General features: G+C 38.0%; 1 protein-coding gene and 1 long non-coding RNA gene across 4 annotated transcripts; one reads left to right on the plus strand and one right to left on the minus strand.

The window, feature by feature from the left end:
- The first annotated feature begins 2,033 nt into the window (after nucleotides 1–2,033).
- PTH (parathyroid hormone) lies at nucleotides 2,034–18,218 on the plus strand. 3 transcript variants are annotated; one of them, XM_061347339.1, is made up of 4 exons: nucleotides 2,034–2,976; nucleotides 3,114–3,490; nucleotides 15,262–15,352; nucleotides 16,127–18,218. In XM_061347339.1, the coding sequence occupies exons 3-4, from the start codon at nucleotides 15,267–15,269 to the stop codon at nucleotides 16,398–16,400; spliced, it is 360 nt and encodes a 119-aa protein (XP_061203323.1). In that variant the 5' UTR covers nucleotides 2,034–2,976; nucleotides 3,114–3,490; nucleotides 15,262–15,266; the 3' UTR covers nucleotides 16,401–18,218. The 3 variants fall into 3 exon arrangements, with proteins under 3 accessions (XP_061203323.1, XP_061203330.1, XP_061203339.1); XM_061347346.1 differs by having other exon boundaries at nucleotides 2,034–3,490; XM_061347355.1 differs by lacking the exons at nucleotides 2,034–2,976; nucleotides 3,114–3,490 and having other exon boundaries at nucleotides 15,136–15,352.
- On the minus strand, nucleotides 3,478–10,785 carry LOC133209040 (uncharacterized). The gene is made up of 3 exons (XR_009724568.1): nucleotides 10,256–10,785; nucleotides 6,612–6,765; nucleotides 3,478–4,986 (listed from the first exon to the last, which is right to left on the minus strand). It is a non-coding gene; the product is annotated as an uncharacterized LOC133209040 (long non-coding RNA).
- Nucleotides 18,219–24,615: the final 6,397 nt, after the last annotated feature.

A 24,615-nucleotide genomic window follows, 5' to 3' on the forward strand; every position in this document is an offset into this window, starting at 1 on the left:
AAGAGTTGAAGATTATCCATGTGAAGATGTCAAGCAATTTTTCCCCAAGATTCTTGCCATTTTTTTTTTTATTTCCCCAGCAAGTAAACCCTTGTCCTTGCTGGTAGTACAGGGGACACTTGAATCCTGTATTGTGGACATCCTTGAAGGAAACAGCAATAGAAAGAACATCCACAGGTAAAACATCAGTTGAACCCTAAGTTCAAGAACTTACCTCTATGCTAGGAGTTGTAGGGAGTCTCTTAGAAAGCCCTGACCTCCCCGAAATTTCACCAGCTATGCAGGGGTGCAATTTGCAGACCTTCTCTTAAACTCGTATGGGTTTGAATAAAATGAAAGTCATTGATGAATAAACTGACATCATCTATTAGAACTTAATACAAAATGGGCTTCACTGAGAGTAGGCTTCCTGCTGTGCATTCCTACCTTTACAATGGTAAAAGAACTGTCTTTGTTAATGAACGCCCTCCCAGAACGGAAAGCTGGGAGCTAGGGAATTTTGATCTGTAGGCCAGATTCTCCTTTTAGGATCACCGGCACAAGTGAAGGGAGTTTTCCCAGTGAGAATGGGGAAATTGGCTTGGAAGAGCAGTACTCTCTGAGGAAACTTACATGAGTTCTTGTGCCTGTGAAACTATACCAATAAAAAGAAATCTGTCAGTATGGTTTCAAGGGCCACTTCAGAAAATTTGGTCCACCTAATTTATACAGGATGGCAAGAAGACACTGCCACTGAAGTTTTAAAAGTGTTGTCAGAGCTCTTTTGGGTTGGAAAACAAAAATATTGAATGTACTCTGTGTGCATACACTGAGTGAACAGAAAAGCATTATAAAGTGCTGCTTCTCCTCATTGCCTGTGTGATTTAGACAGTATGCTAAGTTCAAATGACACCTCCTTGCACATAATATTGTGCTTTTGATTTGTTTTTCTGGTTCTAAGAAAGATATCTGAAGAAATCAATTAGCTGTACAGATGTAATGATAACACAGGCCAAGGAAAGTGCATGCTTGGCAAAAAATAATCTTTGTAATACATCCATCTCAGCAGATCTGCCCTTGATTACAAATATTCATGACTAATGGTGTAGTTTCAATTATAATGGAACACTTACTGTTGAGATGCTGCAAATGCATTGGATTTTGAAAAACTTTTGTATTTGAATGTTTTGCCAGTTCTTGCTGAAACTGCTTGAGGGGGAATAATTTTCTACAGAACTTGCCAAAGCCAACTTGTAGTCAAGATATTGCATGACAAATGTCCTAAATGAGGTAAACCAAACTGATTAACAGAAAATGCAGAAGTATTCTTTCCTTTCACATAAATTATTTTTCAGTATCTTGATTATTTTTCTGATGAAAATGGAAACTGAAGGGACAAAATCCTTGTGGGAAACTCATGCTCCAGTGGATGATGTCTCTTGACAAGTGATATTCTTAGGAATACAGAAATTACTGAATCAGGTCATAGTCAAGGTCTATTTTGTATTCTTTGCCTACTACTTTATTAGCATAGTCAAAGAATTCTGAGAGAAGTGAGGCAGGATTTTCTTTATTTAGCTTAATCTTGCAATTTTTTGTGATTTAATTTTAATTATTAAGGAAACCAATGTACCTACATAAAGATTACTATTGTATAATACGTCAGATCACTCCAAGAGCCTTCTTCAAAGCCTGAGGCAACAGGTTCACTGTCTCCTGGAACAAGCTATATCTATTGTATGTTCTGCTTACTGTAAACAAAACCAAATACTGAAAATCCTTTAACTATCTTATATAACTTGCTTCTTTCTCTAGTTCCCATATAATTTTCCTTGTAAATTAGTGATATTTGAAATGCCTAGTTCTGCTTCCTTTGCACATCTAAAACTTCATTATTTTCAATCAACCTCTCTTTATATATCTTTAAATATAATATTGTCCTTTTTTCCCCTTTGCTTTTTATTTTGCATATGAAGCTGCTGCAGAGACATGGTGAAAACTGTGATCTAACTAGTCTGCATGCCTTCCATATTTTTTCCTGTAAAAAAGGAGTAAAGTGACAGGAATACCCATCATGGCACTGACCAACCTGATTGCCTTCTATAATTAAATGACTGTGGGATGAGGAAAGTGAATGCTCTTTACTTTGACTTTAGCAAAGCTTTTGACACAATCTTCCACAGTATTCTTACACCACGATGGGATTCAGTCTAGACAAATGGACTTCTAGATGAATGAAAAACTGGCTGGATCACCAAGCTCAAAGAACAGTGGTTAATGGTTTGTACTTCACCGGGGAGCCTATTACAAGTGCAGTTCCTCAAGGGTCTACTCTGGGATCTATCTATCTATCTTCATAACTTTGTCAATGACCCAGAGGATTACACAGAACGTAATCTTCTGCAAACCTGTCAGTGACACCAACTTGAGCACTCAGTTGATAGTTCAAAGGCAGACTTGCCACTTAGAAGGACCTGGCATTAAGTTAGAGGAATGGGCTTATGGAAACCTCATGAAATTCAGAAGGAACAAATGCTAAGTCCTCCACCTGGGATGGACTAACACCTTGCAATTTTAAAGGCTGGGAGCACTGACTGATAAAGAGAACACGGCTGAAAAGGACCTCAGGGCCCCTGTGGACAGTGAGCTAAACATGATTCAGCAGTCTGCCCTGGCAGCAACGAAGGCTAACAGCATACTGGGCTCTATCAACAGCAGCACAGCCAGCAGACTGAGAGAACTGATTATCCCATTACTCAGCATGCACTAGACTGCAAATGGAATATTCTATCTGGTTTTGGGACCCGCAGTATAGAGAAAATGATCGAGTTGAACAAATCCAGCAGAAGATCACCATGATAGTCAGAGGCTTGAAGCAGTTGCCCTATGAAGACCAGTTAAGAAAAGCTTATTCAGCATGGAAAAGGCTTAGGAAGGCCTTTTAACAGCCTTACTGTATCTCAGAGAAGGTTACCAAGAGAGAAGCTTTTTATCAAAGTGTGTTGTGTGAGAATGAGAGATAATGGCCACAAATTGAAATATTTGAAATTCTGATGAAGGTAAAAATAGTTTCCCCTTAAACATAATTGAACACCAGGTTGCCCAAAGAGCCTCTGAGATCTTTGTCTTTGCAGATTTCCACAACCCAACTGGATAAAGCCCTAAGCAACATGGTCTGAATTCATTGTTGTTCCTGCTTGGAGCAGGCAGTTGAACTACAGGACCTCTGAGAATCTAAAGGATTCTGCGGCACAGAAGATGGTTGAAAGCCTCTGCTTTTAAAAATGTTAAATAGACAGTGGTCTCTTCTGAACACTGAGAAATTTGAAAAGACCTTTGCAATCTTTCATTATCTGTATTTCAAAAAATAACAATGTAAGATACTGCTTTGGAAATGCAAAATACGGATGTGATATCATCACCTGGTTAGTCTAATGCTATTTACAATACAGCCTCAGAAGCTGAGTGGCTTATTAACACCTGTGTTTCACCGTCACAGAAGGACTAGGATGTAAGTAAATGCCTGTAACAAAGTATTTATCATACTTGTGCAGTGAGATAATACAGAGAAGTGTTTTATTACATGGAAGTGGGATTGACACCAGCAATAACAGCTGTCAGTGTGAGACTCCCCAGAAATCCAAAAAATGACAATCATTCCATCCAGTGTTCATATTTTTGCAAAGAGCTTTTACTTTGTGCTTCAAAAGAACAGAGCTATAAATTAAGCAGAACGATATGTATTCATATTTCTTCAGAAATGTGATAGTGTGCCATATGACTGATTATAAATTAGGAATATAACTGCAGGAGAGAACCACAACAGAGATGGATAAAATAGTGAAGGCTGATGGGAAAACAAACAAATAAAGAAACAGTATGTCTGGAGAGCCCAAAACATGAGGCACACATAGAGTGAAAATCTAGTGACACCCAAGAGGCTTAAAAAGAAAGTCTGCAGGTTTTGAGTAATTCCTCTGTGAAGATAAATACAGGAAAGACAAAATGAGATTGCAACCCTAGTAGAGTGGGAAATATGTGCCTCTTGCAGGTGTTCGGTCACTCGTGGCAAAGAGCTTGTGAACATTACATAATGGAGCAGTAATAGCCTCCCAGCCCTGTGTTCTGCACTGCTGCCTGGAATGCAGGGCTTCACATACCAAACACATTGAGCTTTTGGTCTCTTCCACTGTAATATTACAGTGTGGACCACTTTTATGGGAAAGTATCTTCACTTGCACAGTGATGCAGGGGCCTTTTGATGACATTTCCTGGCCTTTGGTGAGCATTCTAGGTAGATTCCAGCTTTGAGATTTCCTATTTCTGTTCATTCATCTACAAAATGCATGAAATAACTCTTCTTTCAAAGGTGGTATAAGAATTACCATGAGCAAGGGACCTGTTCAGGCATTAGTGGTAACAGCTGTAGAGTGCTCTTTCCTGGAAGGATACTATTCCTCTAAGTATATCTTTAATGTGATGAGGTCATATTTGAGCATATGTGTCTTCAGAGCTGCCCATTCCAATGCAATGTCTTGTCTTTACGTTATTAGGCTGTTAGGCCACTGTAGCAGTGATATAATGATTGCTCAGCTTGAGAAGGCGGTAACTGGACATAAACCTGCATGTATTAAGGACTGCTTGGACTATTCCATGTGCAAATGGTTCCAATACACAACATCACTGTAAAAAGTCCCTAGAGTTTTGGAGAGTTGACAGTTGATGCAAGAATGGCATTTCCACTTATAATACATTAGGTCCAGATTTGTGCATAGTTGCCCCTTTAAGGGCGGATTTCAGAACTCCAGAATGAGATCTTCTGTTGTGTGGTGCTTCTTAAATACCGTTGTTCTCCAGAGGAGGAAACACTTCTCCAGCTTCTGTTGTAACCTGAAGTTCAAGAACAGTCTTGCAAAACTGCATGATTCGGTTTGAGTATTTGCTCCCCCTCATATAACTCAAACATGTGCATCCAGCCCAGTGTGTCAAAAATGTGGCTTTTTGACCCTGCAGAATTAAATTTGAGATTCATTGTTATGGTCTGATATTTCAGATTTGCTTTTCTTTTTAAAACACTCTAATAAATATCTGCAGCCAAAGTCCAAATCCTCAGATGCTGACAACTAGCATTGTTCTTTGAGTTAGCACAACTATGTCAACTGAATAACTGCTCCAGTGAGTACTAGCTAGAGAGGGATGCGCTAATTTTACAGAGGTGTGCAAAAAGCCCAATTTGCAGAGTAAATGAGTATGTTTAGAGAACAGAGTTATGTAATTCATCTATTTTGAGGATTAGCCATCCCCGAAGTTCTGAAAAAGGTAACTGGGTTGGCCTATTTATAGAGTCTGTTCCTATAGTTACAGCACAGATGCTAGCATGGAACAAAACCAAACCGTTAGCTCACACCATCTCCTCTGTGCATTTTGGTAAATTCATACTCTCACGGATGTTTATAGTTCTCTCAGATACAAAGAAATTTTGGGGGTTAGGATGCCACTCTTGCCTCAGCAACTGTTTGCACATTAGTGTGCCTTATTTCCCACTAGCTTCTGACCATGCGTTTTTTTTTCAGGTAATTTGTATTACAGAGATATGCAGGGCCTCCTTTTATAGGAGTTTCTCCAGAGAGAGGAGAAGGGGCAGTGATCCTGGAAAAACTAATGCAGTAATTGCCTTAATTATCCAATCTTTAATTTTACCAGGCTGCTAGGGATGATGGCTCAGAATATTCCTTTTCATGATCCTCTTTTTTGTGAGATGCATTGTAGGATCACAGTAAAACTACAAAGCCCATTGTTACTGCTACAGGATGATAACTGTGCATCAGAATTAGTGGAAAAATACAATCCATACTCAAAGAGATCACAGTCCTAAGGTCATGCAGAATTGTACAACTTACAGGAGGGGAAGGAACAATTTTTAGCAGTATAGTGTAGGTTTGGGCCGCTTCTTATAGATTCTTTTTTTGTATAAATATTTGCCTATATAGGGTAATTGTTATCTTTTCTTAAATACTGGGAAACAGCCAGTTGTTTTGGTAATAGGCAGTAAAGCAAAATGCAAAAGAGACAAGAGAAGAAATGTTATCTGGCCAATGGAGAAAATCCTGTTCCTAACATAGGGGTACCACAGAAAAAGTAGTTAGGAACAGGATTCTAAAGGTCATTTTAGTAAGGACTATGAAGCATGGAAAAAGAAGTGACTTGATTAGGCAGAATTGGTTAATTCTTACCTTAACTAGTCTATCCTATGAGACAGGGAGATCACAATGTAAAACAAAGGGTAGCAGAAAATAAGGGCAGAAATATCAGGTTAAGTCCTCCACTACTCAGTCATGCAGTGTAAGTGAAGCAAATCTTTGTTTCTATCCTAGCCCAAACTGTAGGGATTAAAATGGCGATATACAATGCACCGAAGTGGGGATATAGGCCTTCTACAAAAAGCCTAGAAAATTAAGATGAAGAGTCTGAATTTCAAATGGAAGAAGAGACACAGCCTTAGGAATAGATTTCAGCAGTTGCTAAGCAGTGAACTAAGCAGTTTAACTAGAAAAAAATTAAATTGAGATAGTCTGTTTAGCTTTGTGAGAGAAGAAATACACATCAGCATAGAAGATCTAGAGGAGACATACTGACTAGTAAAATCTATCTAATGCACTGAACTACCACTACAGTTAATAATAATGCTCTCATTTATTGAAGATCATAGAAGAGGCCAGGGTGATGATGTGTAGAGCCAAACTCCAATTCTTAATTCTTTTGAGTTTCACTGGCTCAACACAGAGCCTGAAACAGAGACAAAAGCAAGTAACTGTTAAACACTGAGACCCATATGTCTTAATGTAAAGTGCATTTTCTCATAGACCACAGTGTCAAATCCAACAAAAAAAAAAAGAACTAAGTAAAAAGCAGAAGGTGAAGTGATGGATGCTCCAAATATGCTAGACTTTTTGGTGAACTAGATTCTGAGAATTATTACGAGAATTTCACATTAGTACTGATATTTCAGGAAGGTCTAAGAAGAAAAATGAGTTTTGAGAAAATTACTGGTCAACATAGAAGGATTTAAAATATACATATAATGAAAATATAAAATGTCTTTTGAGTTCTGTAAAAGAAAACTGTTAATTCAAGAACTGGATTTTAACAACTATTAGTAATCCAGCTAATAATTTAGTGAAGAGGATGGATTAAATAAAGAAGGGAAAATACAGAAAAGGTATTAAGCTCATAGAAAATACTATAAATATGTGTACAAATACATTAAGGTAATATCTTGAAGAAACTTCAGGCCAAAATATGTAAATCCTGAATTAATCTTCAGTAAGTCTTCTACATAGAAGTTTTTATTTAAAGGACTTTATTTCTGGGACAGAGACTTAAATATATAACTTAGAACATTTTATTTGCTGCAATTAATATCTGAAAGAATGAAAAGCTTTGTATAAAATACAACACTTTTTAAATCTTAATAACATCATTATTAAAGTGTCTGCACTTCTTGTGCGCTTGCATAGCACCTAGCACAATATTTTCTTTCAAACCCCAAACAAAAGTTTGATTTTTGCAAGTTCTCTATATTTCCAAGTTTTTCAGTGGACTACGGACTATAATATTTTTCAGGACATTCACTGGATTGAAGGAAAGTCATGAAGTGTCATCATTCATTTATAAACTGTACATTTCGTTCCCATGAGATTTCACCAAGGTTCAGAATGCGTACTTGGATGCTATCTGCTCATCTGCAGTGACTGCAAAAAATATGGGAATATGAGCTTGAAACGTCTTTTCAGTACAAAGGATAGAAAAATACGTGGCTACCTGCATAAAACATGCAGACCTTCATCGTTCCATCCTGTATCATCCTGAGTCATCTTTTTTTTTAATTGTATTTTATGCAGAGCTAGCACATTCATTTTTATCATGGTTTTAGGTCAAACCTGACACTTGCAGATATCTGCTGCTCCCTACCTCCCACTTTTAGGATCAAGTGAACAGCAATATTTAATTACTCAAACCATTATTAGTAGATGTCTTAATAGATTTTAAAATGGTGATTTTATAGGATGTGCATGTATTTGGCTGTGTGTGCAATGCAGAAGAGAGGTTTCCTGAATCCTGAAGTCTTGAGTGAGGTGCTTCAGACGGGGGAAGATAGGCAGTGGATTTTAAACTCAGCCCTGTTTCAGAGTTGCATTTCTCTCTGGGATTACTCGTGCTCTCAAAGCTGGTCTCCTTGTATGGCTTGTCAAGGATGCTATGTTGGTTTCAAGGGTGACAGAAAAGAACATGAGCCCTCATTAGAGCTCCAACTACACTGTATGTCACTAAATGGGAACTCAAGCCTGCACAAAATATTTGGAGCTAGTATAGGCCAATGAAAACCCTGGCCTATGTATGACTATATATATGTGTGTATGCATATGCATAATTCAATTTGGTATCAATCCTCAAAATCCGATAATCCAACAGTAGTTTTGAGTAACGTACTAGCTTCCTATCTACTGAAAAAGGTCATATAGTACTGTACTGTTCATTATAGCAATGAATTCAGCAAAGCAGTAACAGCATGACATTTCAGTGTCAGGAAGGCTAATATCCCACTAATTATTTGCTGTAAAATAATTTTCAACTTTTAAATCCCAAGTAATACCTATACTTTCACACACAATTCTACAAATACTTTCATATTTAGTTTACAATTCACTAACATCACTTTAAAAATATGCCAATATGTATGTGCTGAAACTAACCACAGCTTTAATTATTGTTTGTGATGCACAATAACATTCTTGCTACTGACCATTGAAATGTGTCTCTGTACAGTCTAAGAGGTACCTCATCTTCATTACTTTCCTTAACAGACATTTTAGCATTCCTCCAGGCTACTCTGGGCTGCATCAAGCTTCAGATTCTTGTAATGGCAGAGAGATGAGGTAAGCAGGGCTCTCCATTTAGGCTTCAAAACAGCCATGTAATGCTATGTGAAATTCTATGCAGCCATGGTATAGGGTGGCATGCAGGGAGCAAACACACATACATTCATGATCATATCATCAAAGCCTGGCATGTCCAAGATAGGTCAATGGAGAAATTCTGTAATAAACTGGATAGCTCTGTGAGATAACATGGCTAGGTTACATTGAGAGCTAACAGGGGTGTCCACTCAGATACAGTACGTGCTTCATTTAATCAGTGAAAACTCTAGAAATAATCTGGATCACAGTTACCATTACAGTGTCCAGTTTATCTCCCTAGGTAAGCAAGCGTACCTATAGTCAGGTGACTGGGACTAAAATCTACCAGCCCCTGTTTTCTGTTTTCTCTCTGATCTTTTCCTCAGGGATGTCTTTGCCTAAATGTCCATAACTTAGAAATATCATCAGTATATACTTCCTTCAGAAAGAAATCAGGCAGATTCAGGAACATTGTGATACTCAGATGAAAGACTTTATGTAGCTAGAAAAAAATATACTGGCAAGCAATTATTTGTAAATTTGTGTTTGCCAGTAGCTGCTAAAAACACATTGTATGAAACAGACTGGACACAAACAAAGACTGTGATAGCTCATCTTTCGATTTTCATATAAGTCTCTGTGCTGGTTTTTATCTAATTGGAAACTAGCATGTGGTCAAAGCTTCATCTAGATGCAAGAACTCAAAAACCACCTGAAGATACCCAACATTGTTTACATAAATTACCAAACATGCTGCTGTGGTATTTGAAAAGCCACAAATCTTGTCAATCAAATGAAGTTCTAAAGATCTTACTGACTGTCACTTTGGTTCTTCATTGTGTCAAGGCAGAAACATTCCGTGGACGCATTTAGAAAGGTTGCCTCACCAATCATCCTGTGTGTCACCAATTACTTTGTTCCCTTGCTCAATGATCTACTAATATTCGCTTAGCCACACTTGCAGTTAGAAAGCTTTTTATCTGGAATTACGCACTGGAACAAGCAAAGTGGGAAAGGCTTTTGTAAACACTACAGAAGTCATTTCACTGCAGTATTTAAGCCTTAAACCTAGAGCATGAAGGATTCTGTAGGAATATGAATACACCAGATTATGTAACTGATTTGTGAAAATATGCTTTAGTGCCTTAAGAATATAACTGTAGAAAGCTGTGTCTTCTATTCATATTCCAGTAAGGCACCTTAGTATGTGTTCAGTTTCAAGATGCAGTATAATACTTTTTGCTGACAAAATGAATAGAATATATGAAGTAGATTATAAAGAATTCAGAATTTTTAGAATTTGGCCATTGTTCACCTACCTGGCTGTAAAGTCTGTCTAAATGCTTTCCTCTTGTTTTCAGCCCTGGAGTCTGATTACATTCAATGGAACAAATTCAATGTAAGTGACACACTACATGCAAACAAAGCAACACAGATTTTTTTCATGCACAGTTGATTCAAGTATCTGTACAATCTATAAGGGAAAGTCAGAGAAGGGTAGTTTTCTGACTGAGCAAGAAAAAGCCTTGTCAGAGGAAAAGGCTATGGTCAGCTCTTCCCTCCCACACTGTGATTCCAGCATCTCCAGTTCTTCAGCCGTCTCCCTCATCCTCAGAAGTGCTATGCCCTTGTTTCATGTCTATAATGCCTCGTGGCACAGAGAAGCCATCACTGTAATAAACTGTAGTATGAGATACCTATAAAATATTTACCACATTCCATATTATTTAAATTTTATTACATCCCACTGTGTTACATTAAAACAACAGTGTTAAACCAGAGTTAAACAAGAAATTGAAAATTAAGGGCACCATTTTGACTACAGATTATTTCCATTTCCAAGGGTGAAATGAAAATCTCATTCTCATTAATCACCATCCCTGGAAGTGTTCAAAAAACATGTAGATGAGGCCCTTAGTGACATGGTTTAGTGGCCTTGGCACTGCTAAGGTAGAGGTTGGACTTGATGATCTTACAGGTCTTTACCAACCTAGTTGATTCTATATTGCTATATTGTCTCATTTCCAGTATAACATTCTATGGTTTTAGATGATGATAAAGAGAACATTCAGTTCAAGCATAAGTCTAACCTGAGACAGTTTGCTGAAGAAATAATCACAAATTTGAACTACGATCTACTAAGCATTTATTGTATTTCAGCCTAAGTCTCATTAAAGGTTACTTGCTCTCACTTCTTCCTCTTCCAAAGGAAAAGAAATTTCAGTATTGATAATGCAACATATACACCAATAGTTTGCAATCAGTTTTTGAATCAGTTGCCTTTCTCTCATAGATACCCAAAACATTTAATGTTTTATAGTTTGTTGACTGCTCTGTTCAGTTGTACCTAGTTTTGTGCATTGGCTCAGTCACAGCCTGCTGTTTTCAGAATATGAAAACTCAGAATCCACTGTGTTTTCCCTCCTTTTATTCTAAGAGAAGTAAAAACATAATTTCATGTAGGTCATTCCTCATTTGTAGGCACTAGAAATTCCTGAGAAAAACTTGAGGGGGGTGGGGCTTCAACAATTTTTGCCATTTTATTTATATACAGTCTTATACCTACAAAGGATCATGAAATGCCTTTTCATTGAGGCATAATAATTCTTTTTTTTTCTGTCATGAATGTTTATATATCTCTTTTTCACCACAGTCTCCATAAATGCGGGGAGTCTTAAGATTCCTAATGAACAGCATTTCAGCAGGGGTTAGCCCCAGCTTCCTGGGTTCAGCTCTTCCATTAAGTAGTGCCCAAAAGAGATCTGAATTTTTTTAAAGGATGCTTAAAAGAGAAAAATTTGAATCTGAACATGAATCTTCATCTTTCTGAAACATCAGAAGAGCTCAAATCCATTTTCAGCTCATCATTTCATGGTGGAAACACTGTGTCCAAACAAAAATGTTCACAATTCCCAGTATTATGTAAAAAAGCTGCACTCATTTGGTCCATTAGCTGTCATTCCCACATTTGATATGCCAAGTTTAGTAAGTATAGATGACATGGGGTAAGTTATTAGGAACAATATGATAAAATAACATAATTTCTGTATATCAGGGATAATAATCCAAACCAAGTAAGTTATTTTTTCTGCATATAAAGAAAAAGCTATGCCCATTTTGAAATGTAATTTAAAGTTTCTTTAATTACAACCACAGGTTCTATTTATTTACAAATAGTGGGGTACATATTCCATATTTTTATTAATTTTGTATCTTCACTTGTCTGAGACAAACAGTGCAATTCTAATTTGTCTTGTGCATTTTTCATGTGGAAATCTTTTTAAAGTATTAAGTTCAGACATATTTGAGATTTTAGGTACAACATATTTAATACCTTTGAATAAAAAATCCTATTTCAGAGTTGTTTCAAAGACTAGGTATGCTGCAAAGAAGCTGGCTAAAACTACATCTTGTTTAAGGGCACCTGCACTAATATATTGTAAACTGTCTGAAGTGACTTAAGTGTTTTCTGGTATTTTCTCTGTCTCAGTTTTATACAAAGCTCCAAGCTGGGATCTCTTCCATATTTACATGTCTTTTGTAAGGAATACAACTCCAACTAGAATAATAATGTCGGCAACTCAAGTCTGCAAACACTCATTTTGCAAGTCTTACTAATGGCTTATTGCCGATTACTGCTATCAGTTGCTGCCAGTTTATATGAAAACATGACTTTTTTTGCATACAGACACTAGATTTTTTTCATGTTTGTCCTTTAGTTAAGTCTTTGGTAGAGGTTCCATAGGAATGCCAGGCTTCTGTAAAAATACTGCCATGTTTAAAGGTTTTACAGATGTTTGTTATGGTAAAATCTAAAAAAATGCAGCTTTTCATAATCAACTGTATAGAGATTTTTCAAATCCTTTCCTGGCTTGCCATGTTCATTGCACATTTTTAGTCACTAAAGCCTTCAAGTTAGTATCCCTGGTGGTCACACCAGATACAAAACATACTGTCCCCATAAACCTTTGTTTACTCTTTTTGTGTAGGTGTAAAGATATTGACAACTGAGAATATAATGTTGGAAGCCTCTCTACCTTGTTTTCTTGATCTTGTTTAAGTGGATTATTTCTGTACTTCTCATTTTCTCAGTTTACTGCTTACTGAGGGAACTTCTTTAGAGCTTTATGGAGTTTCTGTTTCTTCCATTCATTTCCCCTTGGGAATACCATCTATATAAATCAACATTGTAAAATATCTTTTTTACATCTAGTGAAATACAACAGATATATAGTGTAACCAAAAAAGCATTAATGGTAAAAGCAGTAATAGCTTCCAAATGGTGTGTTAAAATATGCAGATGTAAACTTTTTTTCAATTTTTATTTTCCTGGAGAAATATGCTGGAACCCAGAAGGAGCACCTAATGTAGGAAAAATATCTTGCAGCCAAAGATAATCTTTCTTCAAACATATGGGAAAGTGTTGCTGAATTACACATTTCCCTTCTTAGAATGTAGGCAAAGAGTTCCGTATTTCTTTTCCAAAATTTATAAAGTACTAATTTACATCACAGCCTGTTTGAATGCTTGCATTTTAGGAGGCGCATTTGAGAGATGCTGGGATATAATTAAGTATAGGTGTAACAGAAGAGTGTATTTTAACAACTTTTTGGTACCACCAGCATCTCATTAAAAACATGATCCACTATCATCCCAGGGCTTCTGCTCCTCTCCAGTATATTCTTTCACAAAGAAACCTAGTATCTGAGCTGAAGTGTCTATTGCTGTTTCCCACAAGTATTAGAGATGTTAGCTTTTCAATATTTTGTTACAATCTTGCATGTGTAGATCACTAACCTCACTGCCCAATGTAAATTTTACCTGCCTTCATTTGACAACATAAAATTTTCTTTGCAAATCATTTCAACAGCTTCAGGGATCATTTTATCTTGGGTACAAAACTATGAGGAATAGGGAATCTGAATTTAAAAGTCAAACTTCTTCCAGGATACTTTCTTTTTGCTGAGATCTTTCTTTTCCCTGTAAATGCCAAATTAACAAAAGCATCTGAGGGTGGGTACATGAGGGTCAGGAGGGTGTGTGTTGAGAGTGACATCAACTGAGACAATAAAAGGGCTTCTAAGTTACTTAGAAGCTCTATTTTAGAGTTACATTTAAGGGGACCACTTAACCAATTCAGTAGTCTTTAAATATACTTGACATCAAGAGACAGTCATCTGCTGACATACCCAAACCAGAAATCTGTGTAAGTTACTATCTGGTAAGTATACTCTATTTTATTTCCAAGTTCTCTAGAAGACTTACTTAGAAAATGTTATCATTGATTTGTTAATTTTTACATTAGCTTCTATTCAGCCTATCTTAAAAAAAAAAAAAGTATTAGTAAAATCAAATTGTTTTATTGTCTGAACCAAATTTGTGAAATAAAAAAAAATTTGAGGCAGTGAGTTAGAAACATCTTGAAGCAAATCCAGATCCTGACTGCTGGGACCACATTCAGGCTGTCATGTAAGATACCATTAATAAATGCTTTTTTGACCCAGAGTAAAGCTGCAGAAAATACTGCAAAAATGTATCAAATTTCTTAAGCTATAACAAAAAAAAAAAAAAATGCTTATTCTGGCTGCCAATACCGAAAATTCAGACTAGGAACTGATATTTGGACTGTGTCATTTCTGCCTGTTGTAGCATCATCATTAATAAATATTTCTCAAATATATCCCAAGTGGCAGTTCTGCTGCTGATATACAAAGCAGAGTGGAATTCATACTGGCACTGCAGGATTATCACTGAAAAAACTGAGGTGCTCAATTCTGATTTCTCTTACGGAATTAAATGGGGAATGACATAACTCAGTAGAGTTATGCCTTCATGCTAAATTGTCAAGAAAATTGTCACCCTCTTCATTCTAAAGAATAAGCAAGAGAAATAGATAAAATATCAAAACTTTTAACTTGTATAGCTAATATACAAGTATTTTGAAGTATGAATTTAATAATAATAACAACAGCAGCAACAATAATAATGGAAGAGCGTGTTGCTATTCACCAAATAATTCAGTGGATGGGTACCTAGATGATGATGATGATGATGGTGATGATGATGATGATGATGATGATGATGTCAGGGCAACTAAAGCTAAGACCAAAGATCTTAGACTTGCCTATAAAGTTGCTTTCAAAATAGTATTAGAAACAGAGTCTTTGTTTGCATGCCTTTCTTTAACTCCGTTCACAAAAAAGTATTTTTCAAAATCCCTTCTTTGATGCTTGCCTTCAATTTATTTCTAAAGTAAATTTATTTGTAACAAACAGAAATTGCTTGAAATACAGGTTTACACAGGTATTCATTTCTGTCTTTGTAGAGAAAATGACCTCTATAAAAAATCTGGCCAGGATTGCAATTATTTTATATGCCATATGCTTTTTTACAAAGTCTGATGGAAGACCAATGATGTAAGTACATTATTTTACACTTCCAAAGTTTGGAGGGTGACTTAAGGTGTCTTGATAACCTGATTGCTTTGTCTGCATGTAAGTTTATGTTTATGTGAGTCTTTCTGTCTGTGTTTTTGAGCCTGTTGGCCAAGCTGGCCAAATTCTGTCATCTAGATACAGCTGTAGAGATCTCAGATACTCTGAGTTCTTAAACAGGTTTTGAAAACAGGCAGCTGAGTAGAGGGAGAAAAATCATGTAAGTGATCTAGGAATATCACTGGGTAAGGTTCATCTCATAAGGCACTTAGGGGGTCTGCACAGGATACCATTATTTTACTGTGTGATAATCTAGCTGGAACGCACGCTTAGACATTAACATCAGTCAGCATTGAGGTACAAATCCACAGGAAGTCATGCTTCCTTAGCTCTAGTGTTCACAGAAAACTAGCCCTGAATAAACACTACAGTTTTATTAATCAGTGTCTTACTATTGTATGTGTCCTAAGCATTTCTACAATAGCTAAAATAAGTCATGGTCAAAAAATTTAATCACAAAAGTGCAGTACTTCCCATTTTTTATGCCTTCTCACTAATATATCTGTTACCAATAATAAGCCTCCATCCACCCTCCTTCTCTTCTCCAGATGTGATTCTACCTCTTACGAATAGGAAAAGTAGGTCTTATGGCTCTATATTGTGATATCTCAAAAAGGTTCTCAAATGGCGGGTTTTGAGATCTAGAATTCAAGAAGGGCCACTATGAGTCTCTTTCTTTGCTTTCCTTTCATGCAGGAAAAGATCAGTGAGTGAGATGCAACTAATGCACAATCTTGGAGAGCATCGACACACCATAGAGAGACAGGACTGGCTTCAGATGAAACTGCAGGATGTGCACAGTGCCCTTGAGGATGCTAGGACCCAGAGACCTCGAAACAAGGATGAGATTGTGCTGGGTGAGATAAGAAGTCGAAGGCTGCTTCCTGAGCATTTGCGGGCAGCAATGCAGAAGAAATCCATCGATGTGGACAAAACTTACATGGATGTACTCTTTAAAACAAAGCCATAATGGAAAAAGTCAGAGTGTTATGTCTGTCCAAGTAAGCACATGTCTCTATATCATTGATCAAGTAGGGCATTTCATTATTATTTATTCAGACTGCAATAAGGATTAAAGGCTCCATTCAAGGTTGTAGCCCTGTTGAGCTAGACATTTCACAACCAAATAATAAAATGTGTTTTCAATTTCTGGGCATCTTTTATATGGCTAATGTATCTTAGAATTATCTGGCATAAAAAAGAAAAAGAAATCCAAAACAGCAGGGAAGTTGCAGACATTTAAGACCAGTTCTACTGCTCTTACATGGACGATATTTGTATGTAATCACTAGGTGTACTCCTTCTGTTAACTAACGCTGAATAAATGCAGTAGAACCTGTCTCCAGAATAGGGCACTATTTTGCCTAAGGCTAAATTTTGCTTAACTTTGCACTAATGAAAATATGTAAACTTAAATCCACATTTATTTTTTGAAGAAGGCCTAAAATCAGATTAACATTAATTACATGGCAAAAGCTGAATGTTAAGTGTTTAGGATTAAAGAATGCAAACATAAAGTAGGAAGGTGAAGTTTGAGATTAAATTACATTACATAGGATAGGATTAAAACAAATTCTGTATGAAATAGGATGATGGAATTTTGCAAAATACTGAAATGAAGGGAAGGTTTCATTGCCTCGCCCTCTTCCAAAAGATGATAACCTATAACTAATAGCAGAAAGAGTGGGAGCAGAGAAATTAGCATGTGGTTAAGCATAGCCCCTAACTATAGAGCTGGCAAATTATTCTATACCGGACAATTACAATTGAAACAAAAGTCTTGCGATATGTACTTTTTGTGCCTCGTTTTCTCTGTAAACTATGTCTGAATTTCTGTATGTTGTGCTAGGCCTCCTGTGTAAGTATTTTTTGTTTGTGAAACCAGTGGCTCTCATAAATAAAATGCATTTTCATATGCAATTTTTTTAGAATTAGGAATTCAGTTTGCCAAATTCCCAAAAATGAGAACCAGAAACCAACCTGGGAGAAGAACCATTAGCTGGTAGGACTATAACAGAATCAGACATAAAGAGCATAAATAGGGGTGGAAAAAATTCAATTATGATAAAAATTTTTAAAAGTAGCAAATAAAAAAGTATTTTAAATGGTATATGCATGTTTTCTTAGGACCTTCAATCACTTCTGACTAACAAGAATGTTTTCTCAGTAGGGATAATGGTGGTTGCCTCCAAATTTGCCATTGCCAGAGCTCAAATCTAGATGAATTGCTGCTCTAAGCCAAAGAGTTTGCATGGATGTTCTTGTACCACTTTGTATTTATTTGTTTGATGTCTAGCACACCTTGGGAAACCTAGTAAAAACCCATAAATTATTACAAATATAAATGCAATTTTCTGAAAGCTAGAAAGGTACTTGTAACTAGCAAAGTGTATTTCATAATCTTGGCTATACTTTTAGTAACGTAGAGGCCCTTATGCTGCAAGCAGATGGTACATCTGTGCACATCTGTGCCCCTCTCACACACAGACAAAGGTTCCATGCTACTTGTCTATTTGTAGAATCAAGGCCTTGAAGTGCACTTTCTATTTATTCTTTCATCAGACATCTGTGCTAACTTAAATAAAATTGCATTTTTGTACCTATGTCTCACTTACGTATTACCAAATAAAGTGGACCAAAAGCTCTTGGACATGATTGTAAAGCATAATAACTGACTGATGTGTAACTATTCTGATATAATTTAGCATTTGGGGCAAGGTTATTAAGCCATCTTACTTTATTACAGCAATATAAATACAAACATAATTATGAAAGCAATTTTTACTTTTCCTTTGGTCTTTCCTGTGCACAAAAATAACAAAGGTTATAGAGAAGGTGTTTACCTAGCACAAATGTATTTCTGTTCCCTTACAATAATGACACGTGCAGAAACTGTACAACCTCCAAGCACCAAATAAATAAACCCTCACATTTTTATCTAAAAAAAAGCATTCTATTATCTAAACAACCTGTTCCTCTTAATCTTCAGCTATCCAGTAGATGAAAGATACATACACAAATATTTAAACTTTCTGTACACTTAAAAAAAATACTTGTTGCTTATGAAGGGCTTCAGGGTCAGAGACAGGATACACCACTCACTATAGCTTAGCTGGTAATATGGCCAAAGACAAACTGTGTTCAGCACTGTCTTATTTATGGATAAAATCATATTTGCTTTGTCCATATACAGTATGATTCTTCAGAAGGACTAAAGACAGCACACTGGCAGATGAATTAGTGCTAAGTAATGCCCATTAGAAGGAAAAATATAATTTGATTGTAATTACTTACAAGTTGTAATAATCTAAAAAACAGTTTTTCAGCTTAAACCTCTGATCAGTGTAGCAGCAGTCAAAACAGCAAAATTATCAGAGTGGGGCAGAGGATGGTATCAAAAATATTTAATATTATGAACTATTGCAAAGATTTATCTTCCCCTGGACTAACACATGAAATTTTGGTCATCTCTCTTCCACAGATTAAGGGGACTATAAAGAGGATGGTAAGAAATAGTAGGACCACCGAAACACGTTTCAGCATATGTTCACATACATAACAGCAGCAGTCAGAAAAGCAATAAATAAAGACAGGCATGATAAAGATCTGATGACTGAACAGAACAGACTAAATAAATAGATAAATGGCTTTTGGGTATGCTCGAGCTCTTTTCCCACACTTGCATTGATATGAGCCTTAAATCTATGCCAGGTTGTGTACTTGCATGTAAATAATGCAAATACTAAGTGAGTCTGCACTTCACAGCAGACATGCATGTGACTACCAAAGAAGCCACGCTGTGTCTCCTGTTAGAGTGAGATGAGGTTAGAAAAGTATTAGGTGCACACCCCTTCACATCCCCAGGGTCAGTCAGCCTTCCAAAGATGAAGCACCTCTAAAAGGCCTCTTTCCTCCCTTTAGAATGTGGTTTCTATGCACAGACTTTCAAGGCAGAAAACTTTAAGACCTGGCAAGGGCTTTTTGCTAAGACCTGTGTCCTTGAAGACCTACCCTGTGCAGATGGATATGTACTGTACACACTCACATTTTATAAAATTCTCAGTGAAAAGAAATATAATCTTGTCTCTCACTCATGACTCATTGAAACAGGAAGCACTAACATCAATACCCATTCTAAGGGGAAATAAAATAGTAGCATGTGAAAAAAACACCAAGTTAGCAAGGCCAAAGTCACAAGAACTGTAATAAAAGCTAGATAAACTGTATGATCTGTAAGTAAAACCTACTGCTGCTGATTTAACTGCAAGTGGTTTGGCTTTCTTAGCTGCTTCTAACTTTGTCTGTGTATATACTGCTGATTTTTGCTCAGCTCCCTGTTAAGTGGCATGTAACATCTGACTCCCTGCCTAGTTAGCGCATGCTAACAGCTTTTGTTCGGGCTGCTTGGCTGTCATTGTTCTACTGGTGGATTTCTGGAACTGTGTGGTTTATGTCTGTGGCTATAGTTAAAGAATGGAAAAGAGAATTAATTTATCAGATTCCTGTTTTGCTCTATATTGCAAACCTTCTGTCTTTTGTGGTGCATTTTGGTATAGCTAAGACTCAAATCCCTGCTTTCTTGCCCTCTTCTTTCCCTCCTCTCCCCAGTGTGCTTAAGGTGCACAAGTTGTCTATCTAATATTCCCTGCCTGAAGCAGTCAGATCTGCTAATGCCCCAGGGACATCCAGAGGTATACACTCGCTGAATCTTTAGGTTAATAATTAGGTGTCTCTGAAAGAGAGAAATGCTCTTGTAAGATGCATAGAAGCACAAGAAGCAGTGGCTATACAGTTCTGGTTTCCGGAATCTGACAGCAAATTTGTTAACTTCCTCCCCAAGAGGTTAAACCCCTGCTCAAGGTGAATATACTCATCAGTAGGATACAGATCCTTGTTCCCTCTTACCTGCATGTTTTCCCTAGGAGTTCTGATCCAACAGTGGCTTAAAATAGCATTTTATGAGACTCTGAGAAGAGCTGATACATGGTGGCTGATCTTCAAAGTGGGGCTCCCCCAAAATATCCAGTGTACAACTAGACTGGCTTCCCACAGTGCACAAAAAATAATAAAGATTCTAAAGTTTGGGCAAAGATTTGCTCCTTTTCCTCCTCACAAACTTTCCACTAATTCAAATTTGCTTCAATATACTTATTGTCTAGAGTTCTAGAGTCTTTTCACCTGATACAGAAGTCAATCCCAGCCTGATGCTAATAGAATCTTAAAAAAGAGACAAATGTTGTCTTTAGATGTGAATACAGCCTGGGCTTGCTATCAGTTAATTCTCCCCCACAAGGAGTGCAATGGGCCTAGTGTCATCTCAACAGCTGTGACACTTCAGTACACTGAAGCTGCCTGCAGTGTGGGACGTGACAATTCTGCTGGAGTACTACAGAATGAAAGCCACATCCACTAATTACATTCCTAAACAGACTGCAGATTATATAGATTTTATATAACCTGTAGGGCTGTATGAAGCTAAAACTTATAGTTGTAATTTAAATCAGGAATCAGTTTTAGGATGAAGATTGAGATGACGGGGATCTCAGCTTGTCTGGCTAAACTGTGTTACATCTGTCTTTGGTTTTTTTTCTGTGCCGGGCCGGGGTAGATGGCCTACCATGGGACTATGTAAAACCACAGACGGCTGTTCCTCACAACTTCCGTGTGTAAACATTGACAGAGCTCCAGAGGAAAGGCAGCTGTCAGGTTGTCATCCCCTCAGTGTACCTTCACTGTGGCTCACCTGCCTCATCTTTCCCAGCACCTTTCCGCGGCAGCAGGCGAAAGCCACTCTTCCCGCCGACGGGCGGCGCTCGCTCTCCAGCACAACCTCCACCGGCAGCCTCCACCCTCCGCCTGTTTGACCCCACAGCCCGCGGCGGATTCGCGATGTCCCACCCACCCGGCACGACAGCGGCCTTCACGCAGCCCCGGCGGGGTTCGGTTCGGCTCGGCTCGACTCGCCACTCTCCGGCCCCGCCGTAGCAACGGCCGCCTCACGGCGCCGGCCCGCCCTTAGCAACGGCGTCGCGCAGCGCCGCTCCCCTCCCCCTGCTCCTCAAGTCTCGTGAGATGCCGTTGCAGCCGTCTCTTCCCCTGTTGCGTGTTGGGTTGCTCTCGCGAGAGCCTGAAGCAGCGGCAGTTGCCGGGCCTGGACGCAGCAGCTGGTGGCGGTGGCTTGGCGGCGGTGTCTTGGCGGCGGTGTCTTGGCGGCGGTGCTGTGCGGGTGAGTGGCGGGCGGTGACTGTGAGACTGAGAGCGGGGCTTGGTGGGGCTGCGCGAGGGCTCTGTGCCGGGGCTGCCGGCGGGCCCATGCGGCCTGACTCTCAGCCGCGGCTCCTGGTCTGTGTCCCCCTCACGGGAGGCAGCCACTCCGTGCATCTGCCGGCCACTTGTCCTGTGAAGGACCGGACCAGGATTGGGTCACCCACCGGCGCCTCGGAGCACCTTAGCCGGCCTCCTGAGGTAGAGCACCGGCCCGCGGGCCTGACGGCGGCTTTCCCTGTCGCCTCAGACGGGTCGTGTGCTGAATCTTTTACGCAGTAAAAGCATCGTAGAGAGATTACCCGCTCCCGGCCGCTGTGCTTTGATGACTCTTGTTACGTGTGGTGTCACCAGCGGGCAGAACACTGCTTAAATTACTAATTTAATCATTTGTTGTGTATCGGTAAAACCTGCGGTTGCTATGAAGGCTGTACAGAAGCAGTATTATTGCTTAGGACTCGCTGACATGTAGTTCCTGAGCACTGATTTACCTTCTCGTATGATTTCATAATGTGTTCAATATCTTTATAATACTTTTCGTTGTAACCGTATTTTATTTGCAGAAAATAATAATTGTTTTTGTGATAAGCCGGTCATAGTACAGCTATGTGTCACAGTTGCCTGTTGTTACCTTTTTCCTTTAAATTTGCTTATATTTCTGGCTTCTGCATCCTTTTCATTTTTATCTCTGATCCCATGAAATGTATCACTTTAGAACTCTCTTCTTTCAGAATTTGGATTCAGCTCCATCAGAGACCTTTTTCCAGGTGTGTTTCTCTTGCTTGTCTGGCTTCTTTGTACAAAGGAGTCGTTGCATTGTATCTTTTTGTTCTGGTATGGTTTTATTTATTTATTTTTTAATGTTGGCTGCCTCTCACAGATTTGAGTACATGTTTAACAAGCCTGGCTTCATGGTAGCCTTTTGGCTGTCATATCTGTTCTTATTTTTGTGCTTTTTTTCTTCATGAATCATCTTCAGTGATTCATTTAAAGAGCCTTTATCTCTGTTGTTGCTTCAGCTTTGGTGATCCTTTCCCTGGAAGACCCTCTCTTACTCTCTTCAATTTGCTCTTGAGTTAGATGATCCATAAATACAATTCAAATTATCTTCACGCTGCTCACAATTCATAACCAGATAGTTCATCACACTTGTTACTTTTTTCATCTTAGGTAAAAAAAAAATACATAATCTGTCTTTGCATTGTTTTCTGTAGGTTACCTTGATTTTCCTACAACTTGAACACAAGTACAGTCAAAAGGATCTGGCTGGGGTTGTTTTTTTTAACCATTTCTCTGTAGTTAAGGAAAACTATTTAACTGTGTTTGTTCTGCAGGTCTGTCAGTGTGGATTTGTCTTTGATTTTGTTTTTCTAATTTCAGGAATCTGCCAAATGTCTTTGCATATTATCTTTCTATTTGTACCATTTCTGTCTCAAAAGCTTGTTGCCATCTACTGATGATGCACTTGGTGGCTGTTCTTGGAAGTGTTTTTCAACATGTTTTTATTTGTGCTTTTGTTCACACTTAATTTTAACTGGAGGTTAAGAAGAACAATAACTTAAAGCAGCTTTAGTATCACATGCTAAATTCTTTCTCAAAGAAGTGGTTTCCTTTTAGGTGCCATTGCATTTTAAATGGTAAACAGCTGATGTGTGGGTGATAACTGCTTATTAAGTTAGTCACAAATGTCATCAGTGCTGTTTCGTTTTTTTGTGGTTTTTTTTTTTTTTTTGTCACTTTATTATGAACTGTATGCTTTCCTAGATTGCATGCTTGAGGCTGGGGCTGTTTCGTCTTCTATGCATTCACAAAAATCAAAATCTCATTATAATCCAATTTCTTTCAGCACAGCTTGTTTCAGCCGTGCTGCTTAAATCTTGGCCCAGTGCTGTTGCTAATCAATAAAACTATGTATCTCTTTAAAATATGTATAAAATAAAAGGCTACTTTAGAATTGATTTGAAATTTGAAAAATTATATGGTGTTTTCTTGCTCACTGAGATACACTGTTACTGATGGATAACAGCCATGAGTGTTGCCCTTGCTTGTTTCTTCAGGAAATCTACCCGATACTGTGTTTCATGCTATTCATTTTGTCACTGGTGTTGAGGATTACCAAGGCCTGTGGCTGTCTGCTTTCTGTTTTATATTGGTGGGCATCAGGGGATGGGGCTAAAAGGAGTGGCAAGAAGGTATGTTCTGCTTTTTCCTGCAGTGATAACCATGATTCTGGTTTTGTGTGGGAGAAGCTGCTAAATCAGCTGAGCTTTTTACAGGTAGACCTAGGCTGATTTTGCACAATGAATCCTAATACAGAGGCGGAGTTGGGAATCATCTGCTTCTTGCTTTTTTTAGGATTCTGATACCAGATAAGAGTGGTGTTGTTATGTTCCTTTTAAGAATTAAGTTAAAGCTTGCAAAAATAAATCACTGGATTTCTGTTGTTTACAGTTATAAAATAGGAATGTCATTAGCTTCCATGACTGCTCGATTTTCTTATACCCCCCCCTCTCCCTCCCCATTAAGAGAAGCTTCAATCCTGGCCTACTCTGTTAATGTTGAGACTGTAATGCAAAGGATGGTTCTCAGCTATGCTTTAATCAGCATCAGTTTGATAACATTTTGGTGATGGTAATTTCTAAAGCTGCTTTATGTGGCTGAATTTTGACTGATGCGTGTGGTAGTTTGCAAGAAACTCACTTGGCAGGTGTAGATTTCCATGAGATGCAGTGTTTGCATTATGAGCTTGTGTACTTTGAACTGTATTTCTTAATTAGGATGTAATGTCACTGTGCTTGCATTTCCAGTAAATCTTACTTGTTAGTTTTTGTTGTTGTTGCTTGTGAGCTTTGACTAGAGGCAGCAAACAGCAGACTGTCACAGAAAGTCTAAATAAAGTCTTTGAGTTTCTGTCACCACTA

This window comes from Neopsephotus bourkii, unplaced genomic scaffold (assembly GCF_033783945.1).
Source record: "Neopsephotus bourkii isolate Nb327-2 ecotype Australia unplaced genomic scaffold, CSIRO-AGI_Nbou_v1 NB_42, whole genome shotgun sequence".
NCBI classification, from domain to species: domain Eukaryota; kingdom Metazoa; phylum Chordata; class Aves; order Psittaciformes; family Psittacidae; genus Neopsephotus; species Neopsephotus bourkii.

What these genes read in the sequence shown, in the direction of transcription:
- PTH (XM_061347346.1), top strand. Translation starts at nt 15,267, where the DNA reads ATGACCTCTATAAAAAATCTGGCCAGGATTGCAATTATTTTATATGCC. An exon ending in TCTGATGGAAGACCAATGAT is followed by an intron (nt 15,353 to 16,126) that starts GTAAGTACATTA and finishes CCTTTCATGCAG; the next exon opens with GAAAAGATCAGTGAGTGAGA.